The sequence below is a fragment of the Oncorhynchus keta genome, chromosome 14, assembly GCF_023373465.1.
Source record: "Oncorhynchus keta strain PuntledgeMale-10-30-2019 chromosome 14, Oket_V2, whole genome shotgun sequence".
NCBI classification, from domain to species: Eukaryota; Metazoa; Chordata; class Actinopteri; order Salmoniformes; family Salmonidae; genus Oncorhynchus; species Oncorhynchus keta.
The window spans coordinates 5,905,406-5,931,104 of NC_068434.1; the positions used below are offsets into that span (position 1 = coordinate 5,905,406).

Below are 25,699 nucleotides of genomic sequence, written 5' to 3' on the forward strand. Positions count from 1 at the left end.
GTGGGTTAACTGCCTGTTCAGGGGCAGAACGGCAGATTTGTACCTTGTCAGCTCAGGGATTTGAACTCGCTCTAACCACTAGGCTACGCTGCCGTTGATGACTACATTACCTAGCCTGCTCTGGGGTAGAGCTGACTGTTTATGACTACATTACCCAGCCTGCTCTGGGGTAGAGCTGACTGTTTATGACTACATTACATAGCCTGCTCTGGTGTAGAGCTGACTGTTTATGACTACATTACCTAGCCTGCTCTGGGGTAGAGCTGACTGTTTATGACTACATTACCTAGCCTGCTCTGGGGTACTGTTGACTGTTTATGAAAACATTACCCAGCCTGCTCAGGATAGAGCTGACTGTTTATGACTACATTACCTAGCCTGCTCTGGGGTAGAGCTGACTGATTATGACTACATTACCTAGCCTGCTCTGGGGTGATGCTGTTTATTTATTTTATTTATTTTATTTTACCTTTATTTAACCAGGCAAGTCAGTTAAGAACATATTCTTATTTTCAGTTGCATCCTGGTTCATCTTAACTACTGTCAGGGGAATGATGTCAGGGTTTCTTACCTTGTCTTAGCTCAGACATTTGAACTCGCTCTAACCACAGGTGGCTGCCGTTGATGACACATTACCTAGCCTGCTCTGGGGTAGAGCTGACTGTTTATGACTACATTACCCAGCCTGCTCTGGGGTAGAGCTGACTGTTTTCCTACTTCATAGCCTAATCTGGTGGGCTGACTGTTTATGACTACATTACCTAGCCTGCTCTGGGGTAGAGCTGACTGTTTATGACTACATTACCTAGCCTGCTCTGGGGTACTGTTGACTGTTTATGAAAACTACCCAACAGGATGATTTTATTTTAGGATACACGGTGATGTGTACCTCATTCAGTCTGCTCAGGCAAGCTAGGATCAATGACCTATCAGAATTGATGCTCTCAAACATGACCTATGACTACATTACCCAGCCTGCCTCTTCTTTCCCTGTTTTCTCCAGTTGCATCCTGGTTCATCTCTCCCCTACTGTCAGGAATGATGTCAGGGTTCCTCTTCTTTGTATTTGTCTTTCAGGATGACCCGGTGTCACATTCTCCGTGCCCTGCCAGTGTTCTACGCCTGTGTGTGATGAGCCTCCTATAGCTCTTCCCACTTCATCCTTAATCAGGTGGGTCACCGGTAGTCACATTATACACTATTAGTAGTGTGTGTGTGTGTGTGTGTGTGTGTGTGTGTCAGAGGAGGCTGGTGGTACGAGCTACAGGATGAAGGGCTCATTGGACTGTTTGACTCCTATTCCAGCCATTACAATGAGCCTCCTATAGCTCCTCCCACCAGCCTCCTCTGGTGTGTGTTTGGTTTTGACCTTGTGTGTGTGTGTGTGTGTGTGTGTTGACCTGTGTGTGTATTTGTCTTTAGGATGACCCGGTGCCCAACGGTCTCCGTGCCCTGCCAGTGTTCTACGCCTCGACGATAGGCATCAACGCCTTCTCCATCCTTTACACAGGAGCACCATGTAGGTACTAGGACTGAGCCTAACCCAACCCTAACCTAGCCCTTTATACAGGAGCATCATGTAGGTACTAGGACTGAGCCTAACCCAACCCTAACCTAGCCCTTTATACAGGAGCATCATGTAGGTACTAGGACTGAGCCTAACCCAACCCTAACCTAGCCCTTTACACAGGAGCATCATGTAGGTACTAGGACTGAGCCTAACCCAACCCTAACCTAGCCCTTTACACAGGAGCACCATGTAGGTACTAGGACTGAGCCTAACCCAACCCTAACCTAGCCCTTTATACAGGAGCACCATGTAGGTACTAGGACTGAGCCTAACCCAACCATAACCTAGCCCTTTACACAGGAGCACCATGTAGGTACTAGGACTGAGCCTAACCCAACCCTAACCTAGCCCTTTACACAGGAGCACCATGTAGGTACTAGGACTGAGCCTAACCCAACCCTAACCTAGCCCTTTATACAGGAGCATCATGTAGGTACTAGGACTGAGCCTAACCCAACCCTAACCTAGCCCTTTACACAGGAGCACCATGTAGGTACTAGGACTGAGCCTAACCCAACCCTAACCTAGCCCTTTATACAGGAGCATCATGTAGGTACTAGGACTGAGCCTAACCCAACCCTAACCTAGCCCTTTACACAGGAGCATCATGTAGGTACTAGGACTGAGCCTAACCCAACCCTAACCTAGCCCTTTACACAGGAGCATCATGTAGGTACTAGGACTGAGCCTAACCCAACCATAACCTAGCCATTTACACAGGAGCATCATGTAGGTACTAGGACTGAGCCTAACCCAACCCTAACCTAGCCCTTTACACAGGAGCACCATGTAGGTACTAGGACAGGAGCCTAACCCAACCCTAACCTAGCCCTTTACACAGGAGCACCATGTAGGTACTAGGACTGAGCCTAACCCAACCCTAACCTAGCCCTTTACACAGGAGCATCATGTAGGTACTAGGACTGAGCCTAACCCAACCCTAACCTAGCCCTTTACACAGGAGCATCATGTAGGTACTAGGACTGAGCCTAACCCAACCATAACCTAGCCATTTACACAGGAGCATCATGTAGGTACTAGGACTGAGCCTAACCCAGCCCTAACCTAGCCCTTTACACAGGAGCATCATGTAGGTACTAGGACTGAGCCTAACCCAACCCTAACCTAGCCCTTTACACCTCACTACTTTTTAACTTCATCTTTATATTCAGCACAATACCAGTGTCTACATGGTGAAAACTGGGATTATCTACATTGAGGGAGGCACATTACGTGTGTCTCTCTCTCTCTCTCTCTCTCTCTCTCTCGCGCTCTTCTCTCTCTCACGTGCTCTTCTCTCTCTCGCGCGCTCTTCTCTCTCTCTCTCGGCGCTCTTCTCTCTCTCGCTCTCTCTTCTCTCTCTCTCTTGCTCTTCTCTCTCTCTCCCGCTCTCTCACTCTTTGCTCTCTCTCCCGCTCAGTGCTAGGTCTGGAGATGTTACCGGTGTGGGCTATAGCTCTGATCACGCTGGCGGGGGCTCTGGTCTGTGCTGCCGTGGTCTGGTTTGCTGTCTGCCCCTGGATGAGACGGAAGATAGCAAGTATGTATTACCAACCAGCCCTGCCCTCTGTCCCTGTCCCCGGCTAACTCAGCACACAATGTGCCTCTCTGAAACGAAACAACCACTGCCAACCGATGTGTTCTTTCATCACCTCTGGCCCAAAGTAAAACTAGCTTACTGGACAGAGTAAGTTATCTAAGCTTCTTGTTGGTTAGGGAAATTAGTTATTTATTTGGGTCTGTTTCATGGTGAAGGTTTGGGTTTTGTTTGGTGGTGAAGGTTAAGGTTTTGTTTGGTGGTGAAGGTTAGGGTTTTGTTTGGTGGTGAAGGTTAGGGTTTTGTTTGGTGGTGAAGGTTAGGGTTTTGTTTGGTGGTGAAGGTTAGGGTTTTGTTTGGTGGTGAAGGTTAGGGTTTTGTTTGGTGGTGAAGGTTAGGGTTTTGTTTGGTGGTGAAGGTTAAGGTTTTGTTTGGTGGTGAAGGTTAGGGTTTTGTTTGGTGGTGAAGGTTAGGGTTTTGTTTGGTGGTGAAGGTTAGGGTTTTGTTTGGTGGTGAAGGTTAGGGTTTTGTTTGGTGGTGAAGGTTAGGGTTTTGTTTGGTGGTGAAGGTTAGGGTTTTGTTTGGTGGTGAAGGTTAGGGTTTTGTTTGGTGGTGAAGGTTAAGGTTTTGTTTGGTGGTGAAGGTTAGGGTTTTGTTTGGTGGTGAAGGTTAGGGTTTTGTTTGGTGGTGAAGGTTAGGGTTTTGTTTGGTGGTGAAGGTTAGGGTTTTGTTTGGTGGTGAAGGTTAGGGTTTTGTTTGGTGGTGAAGGTTAGGGTTTTGTTTGGTGGTGAAGGTTAGGGTTTTGTTTGGTGGTGAAGGTTAGGGTTTTGTTTGGTGGTGAAGGTTAGGTTTTGTTTGGTGGTGAAGGTTAGGGTTTTGTTTGGTGGTGAAGGTTAAGGTTTTGTTTGGTGGTGAAGGTTAGGGATTTGTTTGGTGGTGAAGGTTAGGGTTTTGTTTGGTGGTGAAGGTTAAGGTTTTGTTTGGTGGTGAAGGTTAGGGTTTGTTTGGTGGTGAAGGTTAGGTTTTGTTTGGTGGTGAAGGTTAGGGTTTTGTTTGGTGGTGAAGGTTAGGGTTTTGTTTGGTGGTGAAGGTTAGGGTTTTGTTTGGTGGTGAAGGTTAGGGTTTTGTTTGGTGGTGAAGGTTAAGGTTAGCAGATATTACTGCGGGTGTAGCGAAATGTTTGTGTTTCTAGCTGCAACACTGCAGTAGTATCTAACAATACACAACAATACACATTCATCATGATTACGCGGTCGGACTCTCTACGCCAATAAGCCTATTTTTTGCAGTGTTACACAGACCTATTCAGACGAGACTAGTATTACCAGAGACGTTGGTTATGTCATTATTCTCCAAGCATGTGTGTTTTTTCCAAACTGCTCCCTGTAGTTATAATTTTTTTGTTTAATTCAATTTACTCTTCTAATGGAAACCTGGGTAATGGAGATTTTTGTTCTAGGCGTGAAGATATAACGTCATGTTTAGACGATTTAGGCTTTGCATAACTCGTGCTTGTCTACCAAATGTTTCATTCATAATCATCACATTAAAGCTAGAATCTACAATCACAGTAATAAGTAAATCAAATCAACGCATTAAACCTCAGACACTTTCAAACCCTTCATTCTGGGTTGTACAGTTCCTTCATCCCCCTTGGCGTTTTTCCTATTTTGTTGCATTACAACCTGTAATTTAATTGATTTTTATTTGTATTTCATGTAATGGACATACACAAAATATTCAAAATGGGTTAAGTGAAATGAAAACAATAACTTTACACAGAAAAGTATTCACCCCCTTTGCATATGTATTCACCCCCTTTATATATGTATTCACCACCTTTGCTATGAAGACCCCAAATAAGATCTGGTGCAACCAATTACCTCCAGAAGTCACATGATTAGTTAGATTGCACACAGGTGGACTTTATTTAAGTGTCACATGATCTGCCACTTGATCTCAGTGTATATATATATATACACCTGTTCTGAAAGGCCCCCGAGTCTGCAACACCACTAAGCAAAGGGCACCACTAAACAAGCGGCACCATGAAGACCAAGGAGCTCTCCAAACAGGTCAGGGACAAAGTAGTGGAGAAGTACAGATCAGGGTTGGGTTATAAAAAAATATCAGACACTTTGACATCACACGGAGCACCATTTAAATCCATTATCAATAAATGGAAAGAATATGGCACCACAATAAACCTGTCAAGAGAGGGCCGCCCACCAAAACTCACAGGCAAGGAGGACATTAATCAGAGAGACAACAAGAAACAAAAGATAACTCTGAAGGAGCTGCAAAGCTCCACAGCAGAGATTGGAGGATCTGTCCATAAGACCACTTTAAGCCGTACGCTCCACAGAGCTGGGCTATACAGAAGAGAGACCAGAAAGAAAAAAGTTGCTTAAAGAAAGAAATAAGCAAACATGTTTGGTGTTCGCCAAAAGGCATGTGGGACACTCCCCAAACATATGGAAGAAGGTACTCTGGTCAGATGAGACTAAAATTTCGCTTTTTGGCCATCAAGGAAAACGCTATGTCTGGTGCAAACCCAACACCTCATGGCGGTGGCAGCATCGTACTGTGGGGATGTTTTTCATTGGCCGGGACTGGGAAACTGGTCAGAATTGATGGAATGATGGATGGTGCTAAATACAGGGAAATTCTGGAGGGAAACCTGTTTGTCTTCCAGAGATTTGAGACTGGGACGGAGGTTCACCTTCCAGCAGGACAATGACTCTAAGCATACTTTTAAAGCAACACTCAAGTGGTTTAAGGGGAAACATTTAAATGTCTTGGAATGGCCTAGTCAATGCTCAGACCTCAATCCAATTGAGAATCTGTGGTATGACTTAAAGATTGCTGTACACCAGCAGAAACCCATCCAACTTGAAGGAGCTGGAGCAGTTTTGCCTTGAAAAATGGGCCAAAATCCCAGTGGTTAGATGTGCCAAGCTTATAGAGACCCCAAGAGACTTGCAGCTGTAAATGCTGCAAAAGGTGGCTCTACAAAGTATTGATTGTCTTATTTCTAGTTTGTTTCAAAATAAAAAAAAATATTTTGCACCTTCAAAGTCATAGGCATGTTGTGTAAATCAATCAATCTCCCCCCAAAAAATCTATTTTAATTCCACTTTCGCAAGTCACTGTACTGCCATTCCGGTAGAATGTTTTCACAACATTTGCTTCATCACACAGTTTAATCTATGGATTAATATTTCAGCTGAAGCATTTGTTGCGAGTGATATTTTAATGACTGATCGGATCCGGTATCGTGTACACAGCGCCCCCATAGGTTCAACAGGTTAATGACTGATCAGACTCTCAATGCATTTCTAGTCTAAAGTACTATAAATTAAATATTTTTTTCCCCCTCGTCAATTTACCCACCCACCCATAATGACAAAGCAAAAACCTTTTTTTTCTTCTTTTTCTCTAATGTATAAATAATTGCAATCTGAAATATCACATTTACGTAAGTATTCAGACCCTTTACTTTGTACTTTGTTGAAGCATCTTTGGCAGCGATTACATCTTCGACTCTTCTTGGGTTTCACTTGGTTTATCTTCTGTTCTGTGTTTTGTTGCACCGTTCAGGACTGTTCGTTTGTCGTGTATTGTTTTGTTTCAGTTTCATTAAAACCGTTTAAATATGAACACTTACCACGCTGCACCTTGGTCCTCCTCTCTTTCTCCCGACGACGATCCTTATAGCTACAAGCTTGGCACCCCTGTATTTGTAGAGTCTCTCCCATTCTTCTCTGCAGATCCTCTCAAGCTCTGTCAGGTTGGATGGGGAGCAACGCTGCACAGCTATTTTCAGGTCTCTCCAGAGATGTTTGTTCGGACTCTGGCTGGGCCACTCAAGGACATTGTCCTGAAGCCACTCCTGCGTTGTCTTGGCTGTGTGCTTAGGGTCATTGTCCTGTTGGAAGGTGGACCTTCGTCCCAGTCTGAGGTCCTGAGTGCTCTGGAGCAGGTTTTCATCAAGGATCTCTGTACTTTGCTTTGTTCATCTTGGCCTCGATCCTGACTAGTCTCCCAGTCCCTGTCACTGAAAAACATCCAGGTTCTAACATGACTGTCCCCACAGCATGATGCTGCCACCACCATGCTTCACCGTAGGGATGGTGCCAGGTTTACTCCAGATGTGACACTTCGCATTCAGGCCAAAGAGTTAAATCTTGGTGTCACCAGACCAGAGAATATTGTTTCTCATGGTCTGGGAGTCTTTAACCTCTCTGGGATATGCGGGATGAGTGTCCCACCTGGCCAAAAGCCAGGGAAAATACAGAGCGCCAAATTCAAATAAATTACTATAAAAATCAAACTTTCATTAAATCACACATGCAAGATAGCAAATTAAAGCTACACTTGTTGTGAATCCATCCAACATGTCAGATTTCAAAAAGGCTTTTCGGCGAAAGCAAACGATGCCATTATCTGAGGATAGCACCTCTGTAAACAAAGAGAGTAGCATATTTCAACCCTGCAGGAGCGACACAAAACATAAAAATATAATTCATGCCTTACCTTTGACGAGCTTCTTCTGTTGTCCAATATGTCCCATCAACATCACAAATGGTCCTTTTGTTTGATTAATTCCGTCGTTATGTATCCAAAATGTCCATTTATTTGGCGCGTTTGATCCAGAAAAACACTGGTTCCAACTTGCGCAACGTCACTACAAAATATCTCAAAAGTTACCTGTAAACTTTGCCAAAACACTTCAAAATACTTTTGTAATAAAACTTTAGGTATTTTTTTACGTAAATAATCGATAAAATTGAAGATGGGATGATCTGTGTTCAATACAGGAAGAAAACAAACTGAAGCTTTCTGGTCAGGCACCTCTAACAGTACACTTCAAGTGACCCTCTTTCAAGATGGCCGTACTTCTTCATTACACAAAGGAATAACCTCAACCAATTTCCAAAGACTGTTGACATCCAGTGGAAGCAATAGGAACTATAATAAGGTCCCTTAGAAATCTGTATTCCCAATGAAAACCCATTGAAAAGAGAGTGACCTAAAAAATCTGAATGGTTTGGCTTCGGGGTTTGGCCTGCTAAATAAGTTCTGTTATACTCACAGACATGATTCAAACAGTTTTAGAAACTTCAGAGTGTTTTCCATCCAAATCCACTAATAATATGCATATCTTATCTTCTGGGAATGAGCAGCAGGCAGTTGAATTTGGGCATGCATTTCCTCCGGACGTGAAAATACTGCCCCATCACCAAGAAGTTAAGTGCCTTTGAGCAAACTCCAAGTGGGCTGTCATGTGCTTTTTACTGAAGAGTGACTTCCATCAGGCCACTCTACCGTAAAAGCCTGATTGGTGGAGTGCTGTAGAGATGGTTGTCCTCCTCGAAGGTTCTAAAAACCAGTTTTTTCTTCGTCATTATGGGGTAATTTGTGTAAATTGATGAGGAAAAGTGTTTACTTAATCCAGTTTATAATGAGGCTGTAACGTAACAAACTGTGGAAAAAGTCAAGTGGTCTGAATACTTTCCAAATGCACTGTATATAAAGTTTGCTTTGTGTTCAGATTAGGTAGGTATGCATTTGGTTGGTATGTTCAGAAGGGTAAAGTGAGCTTCCAGTTTGAAATATGCAACCCTTGGTAAGCTCCATGAACTCTGAGCATAGTACCATATTCCAGTAGGTATCATTGGACTATGTAGTGGTAGTGGGGTTTCTCTGTTTGACTGTATTCTTCCACTTTGCACTTACTGAACACGACCGTGGCCTGCGAGAACTCTCTGGGTTAGAGGGTATCACTGAACACGACAGTGGCCTGAGAGAACTCTCTGGGTTAGAGGGTATCACTGAACACGACCGTGGCCTGAGAGAACTCTCTGGGTTAGAGGGTATCACTGAACACGACCGTGGCCTGGGAGAACTCTCTGGGTTAGAGGGTATCACTGAACACGACAGTGGCCTGGGAGAACTCTCTGGGTTAGAGGGTATCACTGAACATTACCGTGGCCTGAGAGAACTCTCTGGGTTAGAGGGTATCACTGAACACGACAGTGGCCTGAGAGAACTCTCTGGGTTAGAGGGTATCACTGAACATGACCGTAGAACTCTCTAGAATTCAATTGACAGTGACAGTTAGTTGCGTCACCTTTTAGAATGTTTTATATTGTTCTAAATCTAGACATTCAGTAACATAGCATTGTTTAAATATTTCATGACTGTTATAGAATGTTGTAGTGTCATGTTAATGAGGTTCTAACATGACTGTTATAGAATGTTGTAGTGTCATGATAATGAGGTTCTAACATGGCTGATATAGAATGTTGTAGTGTCATGTTAATGAGGTTCTAACATGGCTGATATAGAATGTTGTAGTGTCATGTTAATGAGGTTCTAACATGGCTGTTGTAGTGTCATGTTAATGAGGTTCTAACATGACTGTTATAGAATGTTGTAGTGTCATGTTAATGAGGCTCTAACATGACTGTTATAGAATGTTGTAGTGTCATGTTAATGAGGCTCTACCATGACTGTTATAGAATGTTGTAGTGTCATGTTAATGAGGTTCTAACAGGACTGTCGTAGTGTCATGTTAATGAGATTCTAACAGGACTGTCGTAGTGTCATGTTAATGAGGTTCTAACAGGACTGTTATAGAATGTTGTAGTGTTATGTTATTAGAGCTCTAACATGACTGTTATAGAATGTTGTAGTGTCATGTTAATGAGGTTCTAACATGACTGTTATAGAATGTTGTAGTGTCATGTTAATGAGGTTCTAACATGACTGTTATAGGATGTTGTAGTGTCATGTTAATGAGGTTCTAACATGGCTGTTGTAGTGTCATGTTAATGAGGTTCTAACATGGCTGTTGTAGTGTCATGTTAATGGGGCTCTAACATGGCTGTTATAGAATGTTGTAGTGTCATGATAATGAGGTTCTAACATGGTTGATATAGAATGTTGTAGTCTCATGTTAATGAGGCTCTAACATGACTGTTATAGAATGTTGTAGTGTCATGTTAATGAGGTTCTAACATGGCTGTTGTAGTGTCATGTTAATGAGGTTCTAACATGGCTGTTGTAGTGTCATGTTAATGGGGCTCTAACATGGCTGTTATAGAATGTTGTAGTGTCATGATAATGAGGTTCTAACATGGCTGATATAGAATGTTGTAGTGTCATGTTAATGGGGTTCTAATATGGCTGTTATAGAATGTTGTAGTGTCATGTTAATGAGGTTCTAACATGACTGTTATATAATGTTGTAGTGTTATGTTAATGAGGCTCTACCATGACTGTTATAGAATGTTGTAGTGTCATGATAATGAGGTTCTAACATGGCTGATATAGAATGTTGTAGTGTCATGTTAATGAGGTTCTAACATGACTGTTATAGAATGTTGTAGTGTCATGTTAATGAGGTTCTAACAGGACTGTTATAGATTGTTGTAGTGTTATGTTAATGAGGCTCTACCATGACTGTTATAGAATGTTGTAGTGTCATGTTAATGAGGTTCTAACATGACTGTTATAGAATGTTGTAGTGTCATGTTAATGAGGTTCTAACATGGCTGTTATAGAATGTTGTAGTGTCATGTTAATGAGGTTCTAACATGACTGTTATAGAATGTTGTAGTGTCATGTTAATGAGGCTCTAACATGACTGTTATAGAATGTTGTAGTGTCATGTTAATGAGGTTCTAACATGACTGTTATAGAATGTTGTAGTGTTATGTTAATGAGGCACTACCATGGCTGTTATAGAATGTTGTAGTGTCATGTTAATGAGGTTCTAACAGGACTGTTGTAGTGTCATGTTAATGAGGTTCTAACAGGACTGTTATAGAATGTTGTAGTGTTATGTTATTAGAGCTCTAACATGACTGTTATAGAATGTTGTAGTGTCATGTTAATGAGGTTCTAACATGACTGTTATAGAATGTTGTAGTGTCATGTTAATGAGGTTCTAACATGGCTGTTGTAGTGTCATGTTAATGAGGTTCTAACAGGACTGTTATAGAATGTTGTAGTGTCATGTTAATGAGGTTCTAACATGACTGTTATAGAATGTTGTAGTGTCATGTTAATGAGGTTCTAACATGGCTGATATAGAATGTTGTAGTGTCATGTTAATGAGGCTCTAACATGACTGTTATAGAATGTTGTAGTGTCATGTTAATGAGGTTCTAACATGGCTGTTATAGAATGTTGTAGTGTCATGTTAATGAGGTTCTAACATGGCTGTTGTAGTGTCATGTTAATGAGGTTCTAACATGGCTGTTATGTAATGTTGTAGTGTCATGTTAATGAGGTTCTAACATGGCTGTTGTAGTGTCATGTTAATGAGGTTCTAACATGACTGTTATAGAATGTTGTAGTGTCATGTTAATGAGGTTCTAACAGGACTGTTATAGAATGTTGTAGTGTCATGTTAATGAGGTTCTAACATGACTGTTATAGAATGTTGTAGTGTCATGTTAATGAGGTTCTAACATGGCTGTTATAGAATGTTGTAGTGTCATGTTAATGAATTTCTAACATGACTGTTATAGAATGTTGTAGTGTCATGTTAATGAGGCTCTAACATGACTGTTATAGAATGTTGTAGTGTTATGTTAATGAGGCTCTACCATGGCTGTTATAGAATGTTGTAGTGTCATGTTAATGAGGTTCTAACAGGACTGTTGTAGTGTCATGTTGATGAGGTTCTAACAGGACTGTTATAGAATGTTGTAGTGTTATGTTATTAGAGCTCTAACATGACTGTTATAGAATGTTGTAGTGTCATGTTAATGAGGTTCTAACATGGCTGTTATAGAATGTTGTAGTGTCATGTTAATGAGGTTCTAACATGGCTGTTGTAGTGTCATGTTAATGAGGTTCTAACATGGCTGTTGTAGTGTCATGTTAATGAGGTTCTAACATGGCTGTTGTAATGTCATGTTAATGGGGCTCTAACATGGCTGTTATAGAATGTTGTAGTGTCATGATAATGAGGTTCTAACATGGCTGATATAGAATATTGTAGTGTCATGTTAATGAGGTTCTAACATGACTGTTATAGAATGTTGTAGTGTCATGTTAATGAGGTTCTAACATGACTGTTATAGAATGTTGTAGTGTCATGATAATGAGGTTCTAACATGGCTGATATAGAATGTTGTAGTGTTATGTTAATGAGGCTCTACCATGACTGTTATAGAATGTTGTAGTGTCATGATAATGAGGTTCTAACATGGCTGATATGGAATGTTGTAGTGTCATGATAATGAGGTTCTAACATGGCTGATATAGAATGTTGTAGTGTTATGTTAATGAGGCTCTACCATGACTGTTATAGAATGTTGTAGTGTCATGTTAATGAGGTTCTAACATGGCTGATATAGAATGTTGTAGTGTCATGATAATGAGGTTCTAACATGGCTGTTGTAGTGTCATGTTAATGAGGTTCTAACAGGACTGTTATAGAATGTTGTAGTGTCATGTTAATGAGGTTCTAACATGACTGTTATAGAATGTTGTAGTGTCATGTTAATGAGGTTCTAACATGGCTGTTATAGAATGTTGTAGTGTCATGTTAATGAGGCTCTAACATGACTGTTATAGAATGTTGTAGTGTCATGTTAATGAGGTTCTAACATGGCTGTTATAGAATGTTGTAGTGTCATGTTAATGAGGTTCTAACATGGCTGATATAGAATGTTGTAGTGTCATGTTAATGAGGTTCTAACATGGCTGATATAGAATGTTGTAGTGTTATGTTAATGAGGCTCTACCATGACTGTTATAGAATGTTGTAGTGTCATGATAATGAGGTTCTAACATGGCTGATATGGAATGTTGTAGTGTCATGATAATGAGGTTCTAACATGGCTGATATAGAATGTTGTAGTGTCATGTTAATGAGGTTCTAACATGGCTGATATAGAATGTTGTAGTGTCATGATAATGAGGTTCTAACATGGCTGTTGTAGTGTCATGTTAATGAGGTTCTAACAGGACTGTTATAGAATGTTGTAGTGTCATGTTAATGAGGTTCTAACATGACTGTTATAGAATGTTGTAGTGTCATGTTAATGAGGTTCTAACATGGCTGTTATAGAATGTTGTAGTGTCATGTTAATGAGGCTCTAACATGACTGTTATAGAATGTTGTAGTGTCATGTTAATGAGGTTCTAACATGGCTGTTATAGAATGTTGTAGTGTCATGTTAATGAGGTTCTAACATGGCTGTTGTAGTGTCATGTTAATGGGGCTCTAACATGGCTGTTATAGAATGTTGTAGTGTCATGTTAATGCGGTTCTAACATGACTGTTATATAATGTTGTAGTGTCATGTTAATGGGGTTCTAACATGGCTGATATAGAATGTTGTAGTGTCATGTTAATGAGGTTCTAACATGACTATTATAGAATGTTGTAGTGTCATGTTAATGAGGCTCTAACATGACTGTTATATAATGTTGTAGTGTTATGTTAATGAGGTTCTAACAGGACTGTTATAGAATGTTGTAGTGTTATGTTATTAGAGCTCTAACATGACTGTTATAGAATGTTGTAGTGTCATGTTAATGAGGTTCTAACATGGCTGTTATAGAATGTTGTAGTGTCATGTTAATGAGGTTCTAACATGGCTGTTGTAGTGTCATGTTAATGAGGTTCTAACATGGCTGTTGTAGTGTCATGTTAATGAGGTTCTAACATGGCTGTTGTAGTGTCATGTTAATGGGGCTCTAACATGGCTGTTATAGAATGTTGTAGTGTCATGATAACGAGGTTCTAACATGGCTGATATAGAATGTTGTAGTGTCATGTTAATGAGGTTCTAACATGACTGTTATAGAATGTTGTAGTGTCATGATAATGAGGTTCTAACATGGCTGATATAGAATGTTGTAGTGTTATGTTAATGAGGCTCTACCATGACTGTTATAGAATGTTGTAGTGTCATGATAATGAGGTTCTAACATGGCTGATATAGAATGTTGTAGTGTCATGATAATGAGGTTCTAACATGGCTGATATAGAATGTTGTAGTGTCATGTTAATGAGGTTCTAACATGGCTGATATAGAATGTTGTAGTGTCATGATAATGAGGTTCTAACATGGCTGTTATAGAATGTTGTAGTGTCATGTTAATGAGGTTCTAACATGGCTGTTATAGAATGTTGTAGTGTCATGTTAATGAGGCTCTAACATGACTGTTATAGAATGTTGTAGTGTCATGTTAATGAGGTTCTAACATGGCTGTTATAGAATGTTGTAGTGTCATGTTAATGAGGTTCTAACATGGCTGTTGTAGTGTCATGTTAATGAGGTTCTAACATGGCTGATATAGAATGTTGTAGTGTCATGTTAATGAGGTTCTAACATGACTGTTATATAATGTTGTAGTGTCATGTTAATGGGGTTCTAACATGGCTGATATAGAATGTTGTAGTGTCATGTTAATGAGGTTCTAACATGACTGTTATAGAATGTTGTAGTGTCATGTTAATGAGGTTCTAACATGGCTGTTATATAATGTTGTAGTGTTATGTTAATGAGGTTCTAACATGACTGTTATAGAATGTTGTAGTGTCATGTTAATGAGGTTCAAACATGGCTGTTGTAGTGTCATGTTAATGAGGTTCTACCATGACTGTTATAGAATGGTGTAGTGTCATGTTAATGAGGTTCTAACATGGCTGTTATATAATGTTGTAGTGTTATGTTAATGAGGTTCTAACATGACTGTTATAGAATGTTGTAGTGTCATGTTAATGAGGTTCTAACAGGACTGTTATAGAATGTTGTAGTGTCATGTAAATGCATCATAATGCAGAAACTTCAATGTTTTGACTCTAAACACATTGACTCTGGTATGCAGGCGTAATTAAGTCCTAATGTGAGTTTTGCCTGCTGACGTCAAGGTCAAACACACACACACACACACACACACACACACACACACACACACACACACACACTGCTGCTGTGAGAGTCAAACTGTTTCTGATTGAGTGGTTGCTAAGCACTTTCTAAACGTTAGGATTAGGTTTCTCTCTCCCCAGATCAGCTGACGGCTGCATAACATTCCACTAACAGGAACGTAGTGGAGAGGTCCCTCTGCTCTTTCCACAAGCATAAACACAACCAGATCAACACGACAGACAGACAGACAGATGCTTTGTCAATCACAACACACTTCCGTCCTCAAACTGTACGTGTGTGTTTATACTGTGTGTGAAATCTAACCTTATGCGCTTGTCTCTAAAAATGTACTCACTGTGACTGTGAGTACTATGGTTGTCCCACATACAGTAGCTATCTGAAGATGGCGGACTGTGATCTACTGTTGTCTCCGCGAAATGGTTACTTGCATAGTAGCAATATCAATATAAAGAAAAAAAGAACAAGTATCAATGTCAGAATAAAATAAAGTATGTACAAGACCATATCAGTGATACTGGTGATTGATGAGGTAGTTATAAGCATTATAATCAGGGGCAATGTAGCTGAGCAGCAGGATAAAGTAATGAATAGTAGCAGTGACTTATAGCGCGTGTGTACGGAGAGAGTTATGTGAATAGAGGCACTGCTGATAGTGCTGAGGACTGGGAACTCTTCCCCCAGTGATGAACTGGTCTGTCAGAACCACGCATGAACAAGGGAATCTATTTTCGGAGAGCCTGTTTCTTCCCTGCCCTTGACTTTCGGTGCAGGGCATGTGATGTCCGTAGCTTCTTCGTCGCAAAACTCTCTGATCTTCTCAAAAAGATACGTTTGTCTAGCTGTGTCCAGTCCAGGTGGTGCTTGTACAGGCAGACCATCTTTGGGAGGAAGTCCCAACGCTCCTTGGCGACAACAACACCAGGCTTCAGAGCATCGAAGCTGTAAAACAGGAAATAACAATACAAAATGTAGAAGACATTAAAACCTTGCACAACAATTCACCTTCCGAGTTTAGATAAGAAGAATAACCTCATACCTCATACCTCACCTAAAGTGCTGGTTGTTCCTGTTTGGGCCACTGTAGTTATCACAGTTCACGTGTCTCCCCAACTCCGTAGTTGGTGAAGAAATGGTGCATGTAGTTGAGGACTGCGCTGCTGCCTTTGCTGAATGACATGCCTTTATCAACGTAGTTGACTTGTTGTGGTATTCCTTCACAGCTGACACCAAACAAGCCACACTTGCGAGGAGTTAAAAAGTAGATGGACCTGGCAACATAGGGTCAGGAGGATAGTAGATGGGACCTGGCTACATAGGGTCAGAAGGATAGTAGATGGACCTGGGTCAGAAGGATAGTAAATGGGACCTGGCTACATAGGGTCAGGAGGATAGTAGATGGACCTGGCAACATAGGGTCAGAAGGATAGTAGATGGACCTGGCTACATAGGGTCAGAAGGATAGTAGATGGACCTGGCAACATAGGGTCAGAAGGATAGTAGATGGACCTGGCTACATAGGGTCAGAAGGATAGTAGATGGACCTGGCAACATAGGGTCAGGAGGATAGTAGATGGACCTGGCTACATAGGGTCAGGAGGATAGTAGATGGACCTGGGTCAGGAGGATAGTAGATGGACCTGGCAACATAGGGTCAGGAGGATAGTAGATGGACCTGGCTACATAGGGTCAGGAGGATAGTAGATGGACCTGGGTCAGGAGGATAGTAGATGGACCTGGCAACATGGGGTCAGAAGGATAGTAGATGGACCTGGCTACATAGGGTCAGAAGGATAGTAGATGGACCTGGCTACATAGGGTCAGAAGGATAGTAGATGGGACCTGGCTACATAGGGTCAGAAGGATAGTAGATGGGACCTGGCTACATAGGGTCAGAAGGATAGTAGATGGGACCTGGCAACATAGGGTCAGGAGGATAGTAGATGGGACCTGGCTACATAGGGTCAGAAGGATAGTAGATGGACCTGGCTACATAGGGTCAGAAGGATAGTAGATGGGACCTGGCTACATAGGGTCAGAAGGATAGTAGATGGACCTGGCTACATAGGGTCAGGAGGATAGTAGATGGGACCTGGCTACATAGGGTCAGGAGGATAGTAGATGGACCTGGCAACATAGGGTCAGGAGGATAGTAGATGGACCTGGCAACATAGGGTCAGAAGGATAGTAGATGGACCTGGCAACATAGGGTCAGGAGGATAGTAGATGGGACCTGGCTACATAGGGTCAGGAGGATAGTAGATGGACCTGGCTACATAGGGTCAGGAGGATAGTAGATGGACCTGGCAACATAGGGTCAGGAGGATAGTAGATGGACCTGGCTACATAAGGTCAGGAGGATAGTAGATGGACCTGGCTACATAAGGTCAGGAGGATAGTAGATGGACCTGGGTCAGGAGGATAGTAGATGGACCTGGCAACATAGGGTCAGGAAGATAGTAGATGGGACCTGGCTACATAGAGTCAGAAGGATAGTAGATGGACCTGGCTACATAGGGTCAGAAGGATAGTAGATGGACCTGGCTACATAGGGTCAGAAGGATAGTAGATGGACCTGGCTACATAGGGTCAGAAGGATAGTAGATGGGACCTGGCTACATAGGGTCAGGAGGATAGTAGATGGGACCTGGCTACATAGGGTCAGAAGGATAGTAGATGGACCTGGGTCAGAAGGATAGTAGATGGGACCTGGCTACATAGGGTCAGAAGGATAGTAGATGGGACCTGGCAACATAGGGTCAGAAGGATAGTAGATGGACCTGGCTACATAGGGTCAGAAGGATAGTAGATGGACCTGGGTCAGAAGGATAGTAGATGGACCTGGCTACATAGGGTCAGAAGGATAGTAGATGGACCTGGCTACATAGGGTCAGAAGGATAGTAGATGGGACCTGGCTACATAGGGTCAGAAGGATAGTAGATGGACCTGGCAACATAGGGTCAGAAGGATAGTAGATGGGACCTGGCTACATAGGGTCAGAAGGATAGTAGATGGGACCTGGCAACATAGGGTCAGGAGGATAGTAGATGGACCTGGGTCAGGAGGATAGTAGATGGACCTGGGTCAGAAGGATAGTAGATGGACCTGGGTCAGAAGGATAGTAGATGGACCTGGGTCAGAAGGATAGTAGATGGGACCTGGCTGCATAGGGTCAGAAGGATAGTAGATGGACCTGGGTCAGAAGGATAGTAGATGGACCTGGGTCAGAAGGATAGTAGATGGACCTGGCTACATAGGGTCAGAAGGATAGTAGATGGGACCTGGCTGCATAGGGTCAGAAGGATAGTAGATGGACCTGGGTCAGAAGGATAGTAGATGGACCTGGGTCAGGAGGATAGTAGATGGACCTGGGTCAGAAGGATAGTAGATGGACCTGGGTCAGAAGGATAGTAGATGGGACCTGGGTCAGAAGGATAGTAGATGGGACCTGGCTACATAGGGTCAGAAGGATAGTAGATGGGACCTGGGTCAGAAGGATAGTAGATGGGACCTGGCTACATAGGGTCAGAAGGATAGTAGATGGACCTGGCTACATAGGGTCAGAAGGATAGTAGATGGGACCTGGCTACATAGGGTCAGAAGGATAGTAGATGGGACCTGGCTACATAGGGTCAGAAGGATAGTAGATGGGACCTGGCAACATAGGGTCAGAAGGATAGTAGATGGGACCTGGCTACATAGGGTCAGAAGGATAGTAGATGGACCTGGCTACATAGGGTCAGATGGATAGTAGATGGACCTGGCTACATAGGGTCAGAAGGATAGTAGATGGGACCTGGCTACATAGGGTCAGAAGGATAGTAGATGGGACCTGGCTACATAGGGTCAGAAGGATAGTAGATGGGACCTGGCTACATAGGGTCAGAAGGATAGTAGATGGACCTGGCTACATAGGGTCAGAAGGATAGTAGATGGGACCTGGCTACATAGGGTCAGAAGGATAGTAGATGGACCTGGCTACATAGGGTCAGAAGGATAGTAGATGGACCTGGCTACATAGGGTCAGAAAGATAGTAGATGGACCTGGCTACATAGGGTCAGAAGGATAGTAGATGGGACCTGGCTACATAGGGTCAGAAGGATAGTAGATGGACCTGGGTCAGAAGGATAGTAGATGGACCTGGGTTAGAAGGATAGTAAGATGGACCTGGCTGCATAGGGTCAGAAGGATAGTAGATGGACCTGGGTCAGAAGGATAGTAGATGGACCTGGGTTAGAAGGATAGTAAGATGGACCTGGCTACATAGGGTCAGAAGGATAGTAGATGGACCTGGCTACATAGGGTCAGAAGGATAGTAGATGGGACCTGGCTACATAGGGTCAGGAGGATAGTAGATGGACCTGGGTCAGAAGGATAGTAGATGGACCTGGGTCAGAAGGATAGTAGATGGGACCTGGCTACATAGGGTCAGAAGGATAGTAGATGGGACCTGGCTACATAGGGTCAGAAGGATAGTAGATGGACCTGGCTGCATAGGGTCAGAAGGATAGTAGATGGACTTGGGTCAGAAGGATAGTAGATGGACCTGGGTCAGAAGGATAGTAGATGGACCTGGGTCAGAAGGATAGTAGATGGACCTGGGTCAGAAGGATAGTAGATGGACCTGGGTCAGAAGGATAGTAGATGGACCTGGGTCAGAAGGATAGTAGATGGACCTGGGTCAGAAGGATAGTAGATGGACCTGGCAACATAGGGTCAGAAGGATAGTAGATGGACCTGGGTCAGAAGGATAGTAGATGGGACCTGGCTACATAGGGTCAGGAGGATAGTAGATGGACCTGGCAACATAGGGTCAGAAGGATAGTAGATGGACCTGGCTACATAGGGTCAGAAGGATAGTAGATGGACCTGGCAACATAGGGTCAGAAGGATAGTAGATGGACCTGGCTACATAGGGTCAGAAGGATAGTAGATGGACCTGGCAACATAGGGTCAGGAGGATAGTAGATGGACCTGGCTACATAGGGTCAGGAGGATAGTAGATGGACCTGGGTCAGGAGGATAGTAGATGGACCTGGCAACATAGGGTCAGGAGGATAGTAGATGGACCTGGCTACATAGGGTCAGGAGGATAGTAGATGGACCTGGGTCAGGAGGATAGTAGATGGACCTGGCAACATAGGGTCAGAAGGATAGTAGATGGACCTGGCTACATAGGGTCAGAAGGATAGTAGATGGACCTGGCTACATAGGGTCAGAAGGATAGTAGATGGGACCTGGCTACATAGGGTCAGAAGGATAGTAGATGGACCTGGGTCAGAAGGATAGTAGATGGGACCTGGCTACATAGGGTCAGAAGGATAGTAGATGGGACCTGGCAACATAGGGTCAGGAGGATAGTAGATGGGACCTGGCTACATAGGGTCAGAAGGATAGTAGATGGACCTGGCTACATAGGGTCAGAAGGATAGTAGATGGGACCTGGCTACATAGGGTCAGAAGGATAGTAGATGGACCTGGCTACATAGGGTCAGGAGGATAGTAGATGGGACCTGGCTACATAGGGTCAGGAGGATAGTAGATGGACCTGGCAACATAGGGTCAGGAGGATAGTAGATGGACCTGGCAACATAGGGTCAGAAGGATAGTAGATGGACCTGGCAACATAGGGTCAGGAGGATAGTAGATGGGACCTGGCTACATAGGGTCAGGAGGATAGTAGATGGACCTGGCTACATAGGGTCAGGAGGATAGTAGATGGACCTGGCAACATAGGGTCAGGAGGATAGTAGATGGACCTGGCTACATAAGGTCAGGAGGATAGTAGATGGACCTGGCTACATAAGGTCAGGAGGATAGTAGATGGACCTGGGTCAGGAGGATAGTAGATGGACCTGGCAACATAGGGTCAGGAAGATAGTAGATGGGACCTGGCTACATAGAGTCAGAAGGATAGTAGATGGACCTGGCTACATAGGGTCAGAAGGATAGTAGATGGACCTGGCTACATAGGGTCAGAAGGATAGTAGATGGGACCTGGCTACATAGGGTCAGGAGGATAGTAGATGGGACCTGGCTACATAGGGTCAGAAGGATAGTAGATGGACCTGGGTCAGAAGGATAGTAGATGGGACCAGGCTACATAGGGTCAGAAGGATAGTAGATGGGACCTGGCAACATAGGGTCAGAAGGATAGTAGATGGACCTGGCTACATAGGGTCAGAAGGATAGTAGATGGACCTGGGTCAGAAGGATAGTAGATGGACCTGGCTACATAGGGTCAGAAGGATAGTAGATGGACCTGGCTACATAGGGTCAGAAGGATAGTAGATGGGACCTGGCTACATAGGGTCAGAAGGATAGTAGATGGACCTGGCAACATAGGGTCAGAAGGATAGTAGATGGGACCTGGCTACATAGGGTCAGAAGGATAGTAGATGGGACCTGGCAACATAGGGTCAGGAGGATAGTAGATGGACCTGGGTCAGGAGGATAGTAGATGGACCTGGGTCAGAAGGATAGTAGATGGACCTGGGTCAGAAGGATAGTAGATGGACCTGGGTCAGAAGGATAGTAGATGGGACCTGGCTGCATAGGGTCAGAAGGATAGTAGATGGACCTGGGTCAGAAGGATAGTAGATGGACCTGGGTCAGAAGGATAGTAGATGGACCTGGCTACATAGGGTCAGAAGGATAGTAGATGGGACCTGGCTGCATAGGGTCAGAAGGATAGTAGATGGACCTGGGTCAGAAGGATAGTAGATGGACCTGGGTCAGGAGGATAGTAGATGGACCTGGGTCAGAAGGATAGTAGATGGACCTGGGTCAGAAGGATAGTAGATGGGACCTGGGTCAGAAGGATAGTAGATGGGACCTGGCTACATAGGGTCAGAAGGATAGTAGATGGGACCTGGGTCAGAAGGATAGTAGATGGGACCTGGCTACATAGGGTCAGAAGGATAGTAGATGGACCTGGCTACATAGGGTCAGAAGGATAGTAGATGGGACCTGGCTACATAGGGTCAGAAGGATAGTAGATGGGACCTGGGTCAGAAGGATAGTAGATGGGACCTGGCTACATAGGGTCAGAAGGATAGTAGATGGGACCTGGCTACATAGGGTCAGAAGGATAGTAGATGGACCTGGCTACATAGGGTCAGAAGGATAGTAGATGGGACCTGGCTACATAGGGTCAGAAGGATAGTAGATGGACCTGGCTACATAGGGTCAGAAGGATAGTAGATGGACCTGGCTACATAGGGTCAGAAAGATAGTAGATGGACCTGGCTACATAGGGTCAGAAGGATAGTAGATGGGACCTGGCTACATAGGGTCAGAAGGATAGTAGATGGACCTGGGTCAGAAGGATAGTAGATGGACCTGGGTTAGAAGGATAGTAAGATGGACCTGGCTGCATAGGGTCAGAAGGATAGTAGATGGACCTGGGTCAGAAGGATAGTAGATGGACCTGGGTTAGAAGGATAGTAAGATGGACCTGGCTACATAGGGTCAGAAGGATAGTAGATGGACCTGGCTACATAGGGTCAGAAGGATAGTAGATGGGACCTGGCTACATAGGGTCAGGAGGATAGTAGATGGACCTGGGTCAGAAGGATAGTAGATGGACCTGGGTCAGAAGGATAGTAGATGGGACCTGGCTACATAGGGTCAGAAGGATAGTAGATAGGACCTGGCTACATAGGGTCAGAAGGATAGTAGATGGACCTGGCTGCATAGGGTCAGAAGGATAGTAGATGGACTTGGGTCAGAAGGATAGTAGATGGACCTGGGTCAGAAGGATAGTAGATGGACCTGGGTCAGAAGGATAGTAGATGGACCTGGGTCAGAAGGATAGTAGATGGACCTGGGTCAGAAGGATAGTAGATGGACCTGGGTCAGAAGGATAGTAGATGGACCTGGGTCAGAAGGATAGTAGATGGACCTGGCAACATAGGGTCAGAAGGATAGTAGATGGACCTGGGTCAGAAGGATAGTAGATGGACCTGGCAACATAGGGTCAGAAGGATAGTAGATGGGACCTGGGTCAGAAGGATAGTAGATGGACCTGGGTCAGAAGGATAGTAGATGGACCTGGCTACATAGGGTCAGAAGGATAGTAGATGGGACCTGGCTACATAGGGTCAGAAGGATAGTAGATGGGACCTGGCGACATAGGGTCAGAAGGATAGTAGATGGGACCTGGCTACATATGGTCAGGAGGATAGTAGATGGGACCTGGCTACATAGGGTCAGAAGATAGTAGATGGGACCTGGCTACATAGGGTCAGAAGGATAGTAGATGGGACCTGGCTACATAGGGTCAGAAGATAGTAGATGGGACCTGGCTACATAGGGTCAGAAGGATAGTAGATGGGACCTGGCTACATAGGGTCAGGAGGATAGTAGATGGACCTGGCTACATAGGGTCAGAAGGATAGTAGATGGGCCTGGCTACATAGGGTCAGGAGGATAGTAGATGGGACCTGGCTACATAGGGTCAGGAGGATAGTAGATGGACCTGGCTACATAGGGTCAGAAGGATAGTAGATGGGCCTGGCTACATAGGGTCAGAAGGATAGTAGATGGGACCTGGCTACATAGGGTCAGAAGGATAGTAGATGGGACCTGGCTACATAGGGTCAGGAGGATAGTAGATGGGACCTGGCTACATAGGGTCAGAAGGATAGTAGATGGGACCTGGCTACATAGGGTCAGAAGGACAGTAGATGGACCTGACTACATAGGGTCAGAAGGATAGTAGATGGGACCTGGCTACATAGGGTCAGAAGGACAGTAGATGGACCTGACTACATAGGGTCAGAAGGATAGTAGATGGACCTGGCTACATAGGGTCAGAAGGATAGTAGATGGGACCTGGCTACATAGGGTCAGAAGGATAGTAGATGGGACCTGGCTACATAGGGTCAGAAGGATAGTAGATGGACCTGGGTCAGAAGGATAGTAGATGGGACCTGGCTACATAGGGTCAGAAGGATAGTAGATGGGACCTGGCTACATAGGGTCAGAAGGATAGTAGATGGGACCTGGCTACATTGGGTCAGAAGGATAGTAGATGGGACCTGGCTCCATAGGGTCAGAAGGATAGTAGATGGGACCTGGCTACATAGGGTCAGAAGGATAGTAGATGGACCTGGCTACATAGGGTCAGAAGATAGTAGATGGACCTGGCTACATAGGGTCAGAAGGATAGTAGATGGGACCTGGCTACATAGGGTCAGAAGGATAGTAGATGGACCTGGCTACATAGGGTCAGAAGATAGTAGATGGACCTGGCTACATAGGGTCAGAAGGATAGTAGATGGGACCTGGCTACATAGGGTCAGAAGGATAGTAGATGGGACCTGGCTACATAGGGTCAGAAGGATAGTAGATGGGACCTGGCTACATAGGGTCAGAAGGATAGTAGATGGACCTGGGTCAGAAGGATAGTAGATGGGACCTGGCTACATAGGGTCAGAAGGATAGTAGATGGACCTGGCTACATAGGGTCAGAAGGATAGTAGATGGGACCTGGCTACATAGGGTCAGAAGGATAGTAGATGGACCTGGCTACATAGGGTCAGAAGGATAGTAGATGGACCTGGCTACATAGGGTCAGAAGGATAGTAGATGGGACCTGGCTACATAGGGTCAGATGGATAGTAGATGGACCTGGCTACATAGGGTCAGATGGATAGTAGATGGACCTGGCTACATAGGGTCAGATGGATAGTAGATGGACCTGGGTCAGAGGGATAGTAGATGGGACCTGGCTACATAGGGTCAGATGGATAGTAGATGGACCTGACTACATAGGGTCAGAAGGATAGTAGATGGGACCTGGCTACATAGGGTCAGAAGGATAGTAGATGGGACCTGGCTACATAGGGTCAGAAGGATAGTAGATGGACCTGGCTACATAGGGTCAGAAGGATAGTAGATGGGACCTGGCTACATAGGGTCAGAAGGATAGTAGATGGGACCTGGCTACATAGGGTCAGAAGGATAGTAGATGGGACCTGGCTACATAGGGTCAGAAGGATAGTAGATGGGACCTGGCTACATAGGGTCAGAAGGATAGTAGATGGACCTGGGTCAGAAGGATAGTAGATGGACCTGACTACATAGGGTCAGAAGGATAGTAGATGGACCTGGCTACATAGGGTCAGAAGGATAGTAGATGGACCTGGCTACATAGGGTCAGAAGGATAGTAGATGGACCTGGCTACATAGGGTCAGAAGGATAGTAGATGGGACCTGGCTACATAGGGTCAGATGGATAGTAGATGGACCTGGCTACATAGGGTCAGATGGATAGTAGATGGACCTGGCTACATAGGGTCAGAAGGATAGTAGATGGGACCTGGCTACATAGGGTCAGAAGGATAGTAGATGGACCTGGCTACATAGGGTCAGAAGGATAGTAGATGGGACCTGGCTACATAGGGTCAGAAGGATAGTAGATGGGACCTGGCTACATAGGGTCAGAAGGATAGTAGATGGGACCTGGCTACATAGGGTCAGAAGGATAGTAGATGGGACCTGGCTACATAGGGTCAGAAGGGTAGTAGATGGACCTGGCTACATAGAGTCAGAAGGATAGTAGATGGGACCTGGGTCAGAAGGATAGTAGATGGGACCTGGGTCAGAAGGATAGTAGATGGGACCTGACTACATAGGGTCAGAAGGATAGTAGATGGACCTGGGT

At 44.2% G+C, this 25,699-nt stretch overlaps 1 protein-coding gene and 2 long non-coding RNA genes across 4 annotated transcripts in view; 2 read left to right on the plus strand and 1 right to left on the minus strand.

Moving 5' to 3' along the window:
- LOC118371431 (sodium-dependent phosphate transporter 2-like) overlaps nucleotides 1-25,699 on the plus strand; it is a 160,241-nt gene that overhangs the window by 90,903 nt on the left and 43,639 nt on the right. The window contains exons 4-7 of the mRNA XM_052460865.1: nucleotides 1,004-1,088; nucleotides 1,147-1,171; nucleotides 1,423-1,519; nucleotides 2,991-3,110. Coding sequence (XP_052316825.1) covers nucleotides 1,004-1,088; nucleotides 1,147-1,171; nucleotides 1,423-1,519; nucleotides 2,991-3,110 — 327 coding nt within the window. The remainder of the gene's footprint in view (nucleotides 1-1,003; nucleotides 1,089-1,146; nucleotides 1,172-1,422; nucleotides 1,520-2,990; nucleotides 3,111-25,699) is intronic.
- Nucleotides 11,245-14,281, plus strand: LOC127907139 (uncharacterized). 2 transcript variants are annotated; one of them, XR_008063404.1, is made up of 5 exons: nucleotides 11,245-11,324; nucleotides 12,727-12,818; nucleotides 13,269-13,314; nucleotides 13,673-13,718; nucleotides 14,195-14,281. It is a non-coding gene; the product is annotated as an uncharacterized LOC127907139 (long non-coding RNA). The 2 variants fall into 2 exon arrangements; XR_008063403.1 differs by lacking the exon at nucleotides 11,245-11,324 and adding an exon at nucleotides 11,859-11,938.
- LOC127907140 (uncharacterized) lies at nucleotides 17,499-25,550 on the minus strand. Its single transcript, XR_008063405.1, has 4 exons — nucleotides 25,249-25,550; nucleotides 25,047-25,212; nucleotides 21,839-22,062; nucleotides 17,499-18,611 (listed from the first exon to the last, which is right to left on the minus strand). It is a non-coding gene; the product is annotated as an uncharacterized LOC127907140 (long non-coding RNA).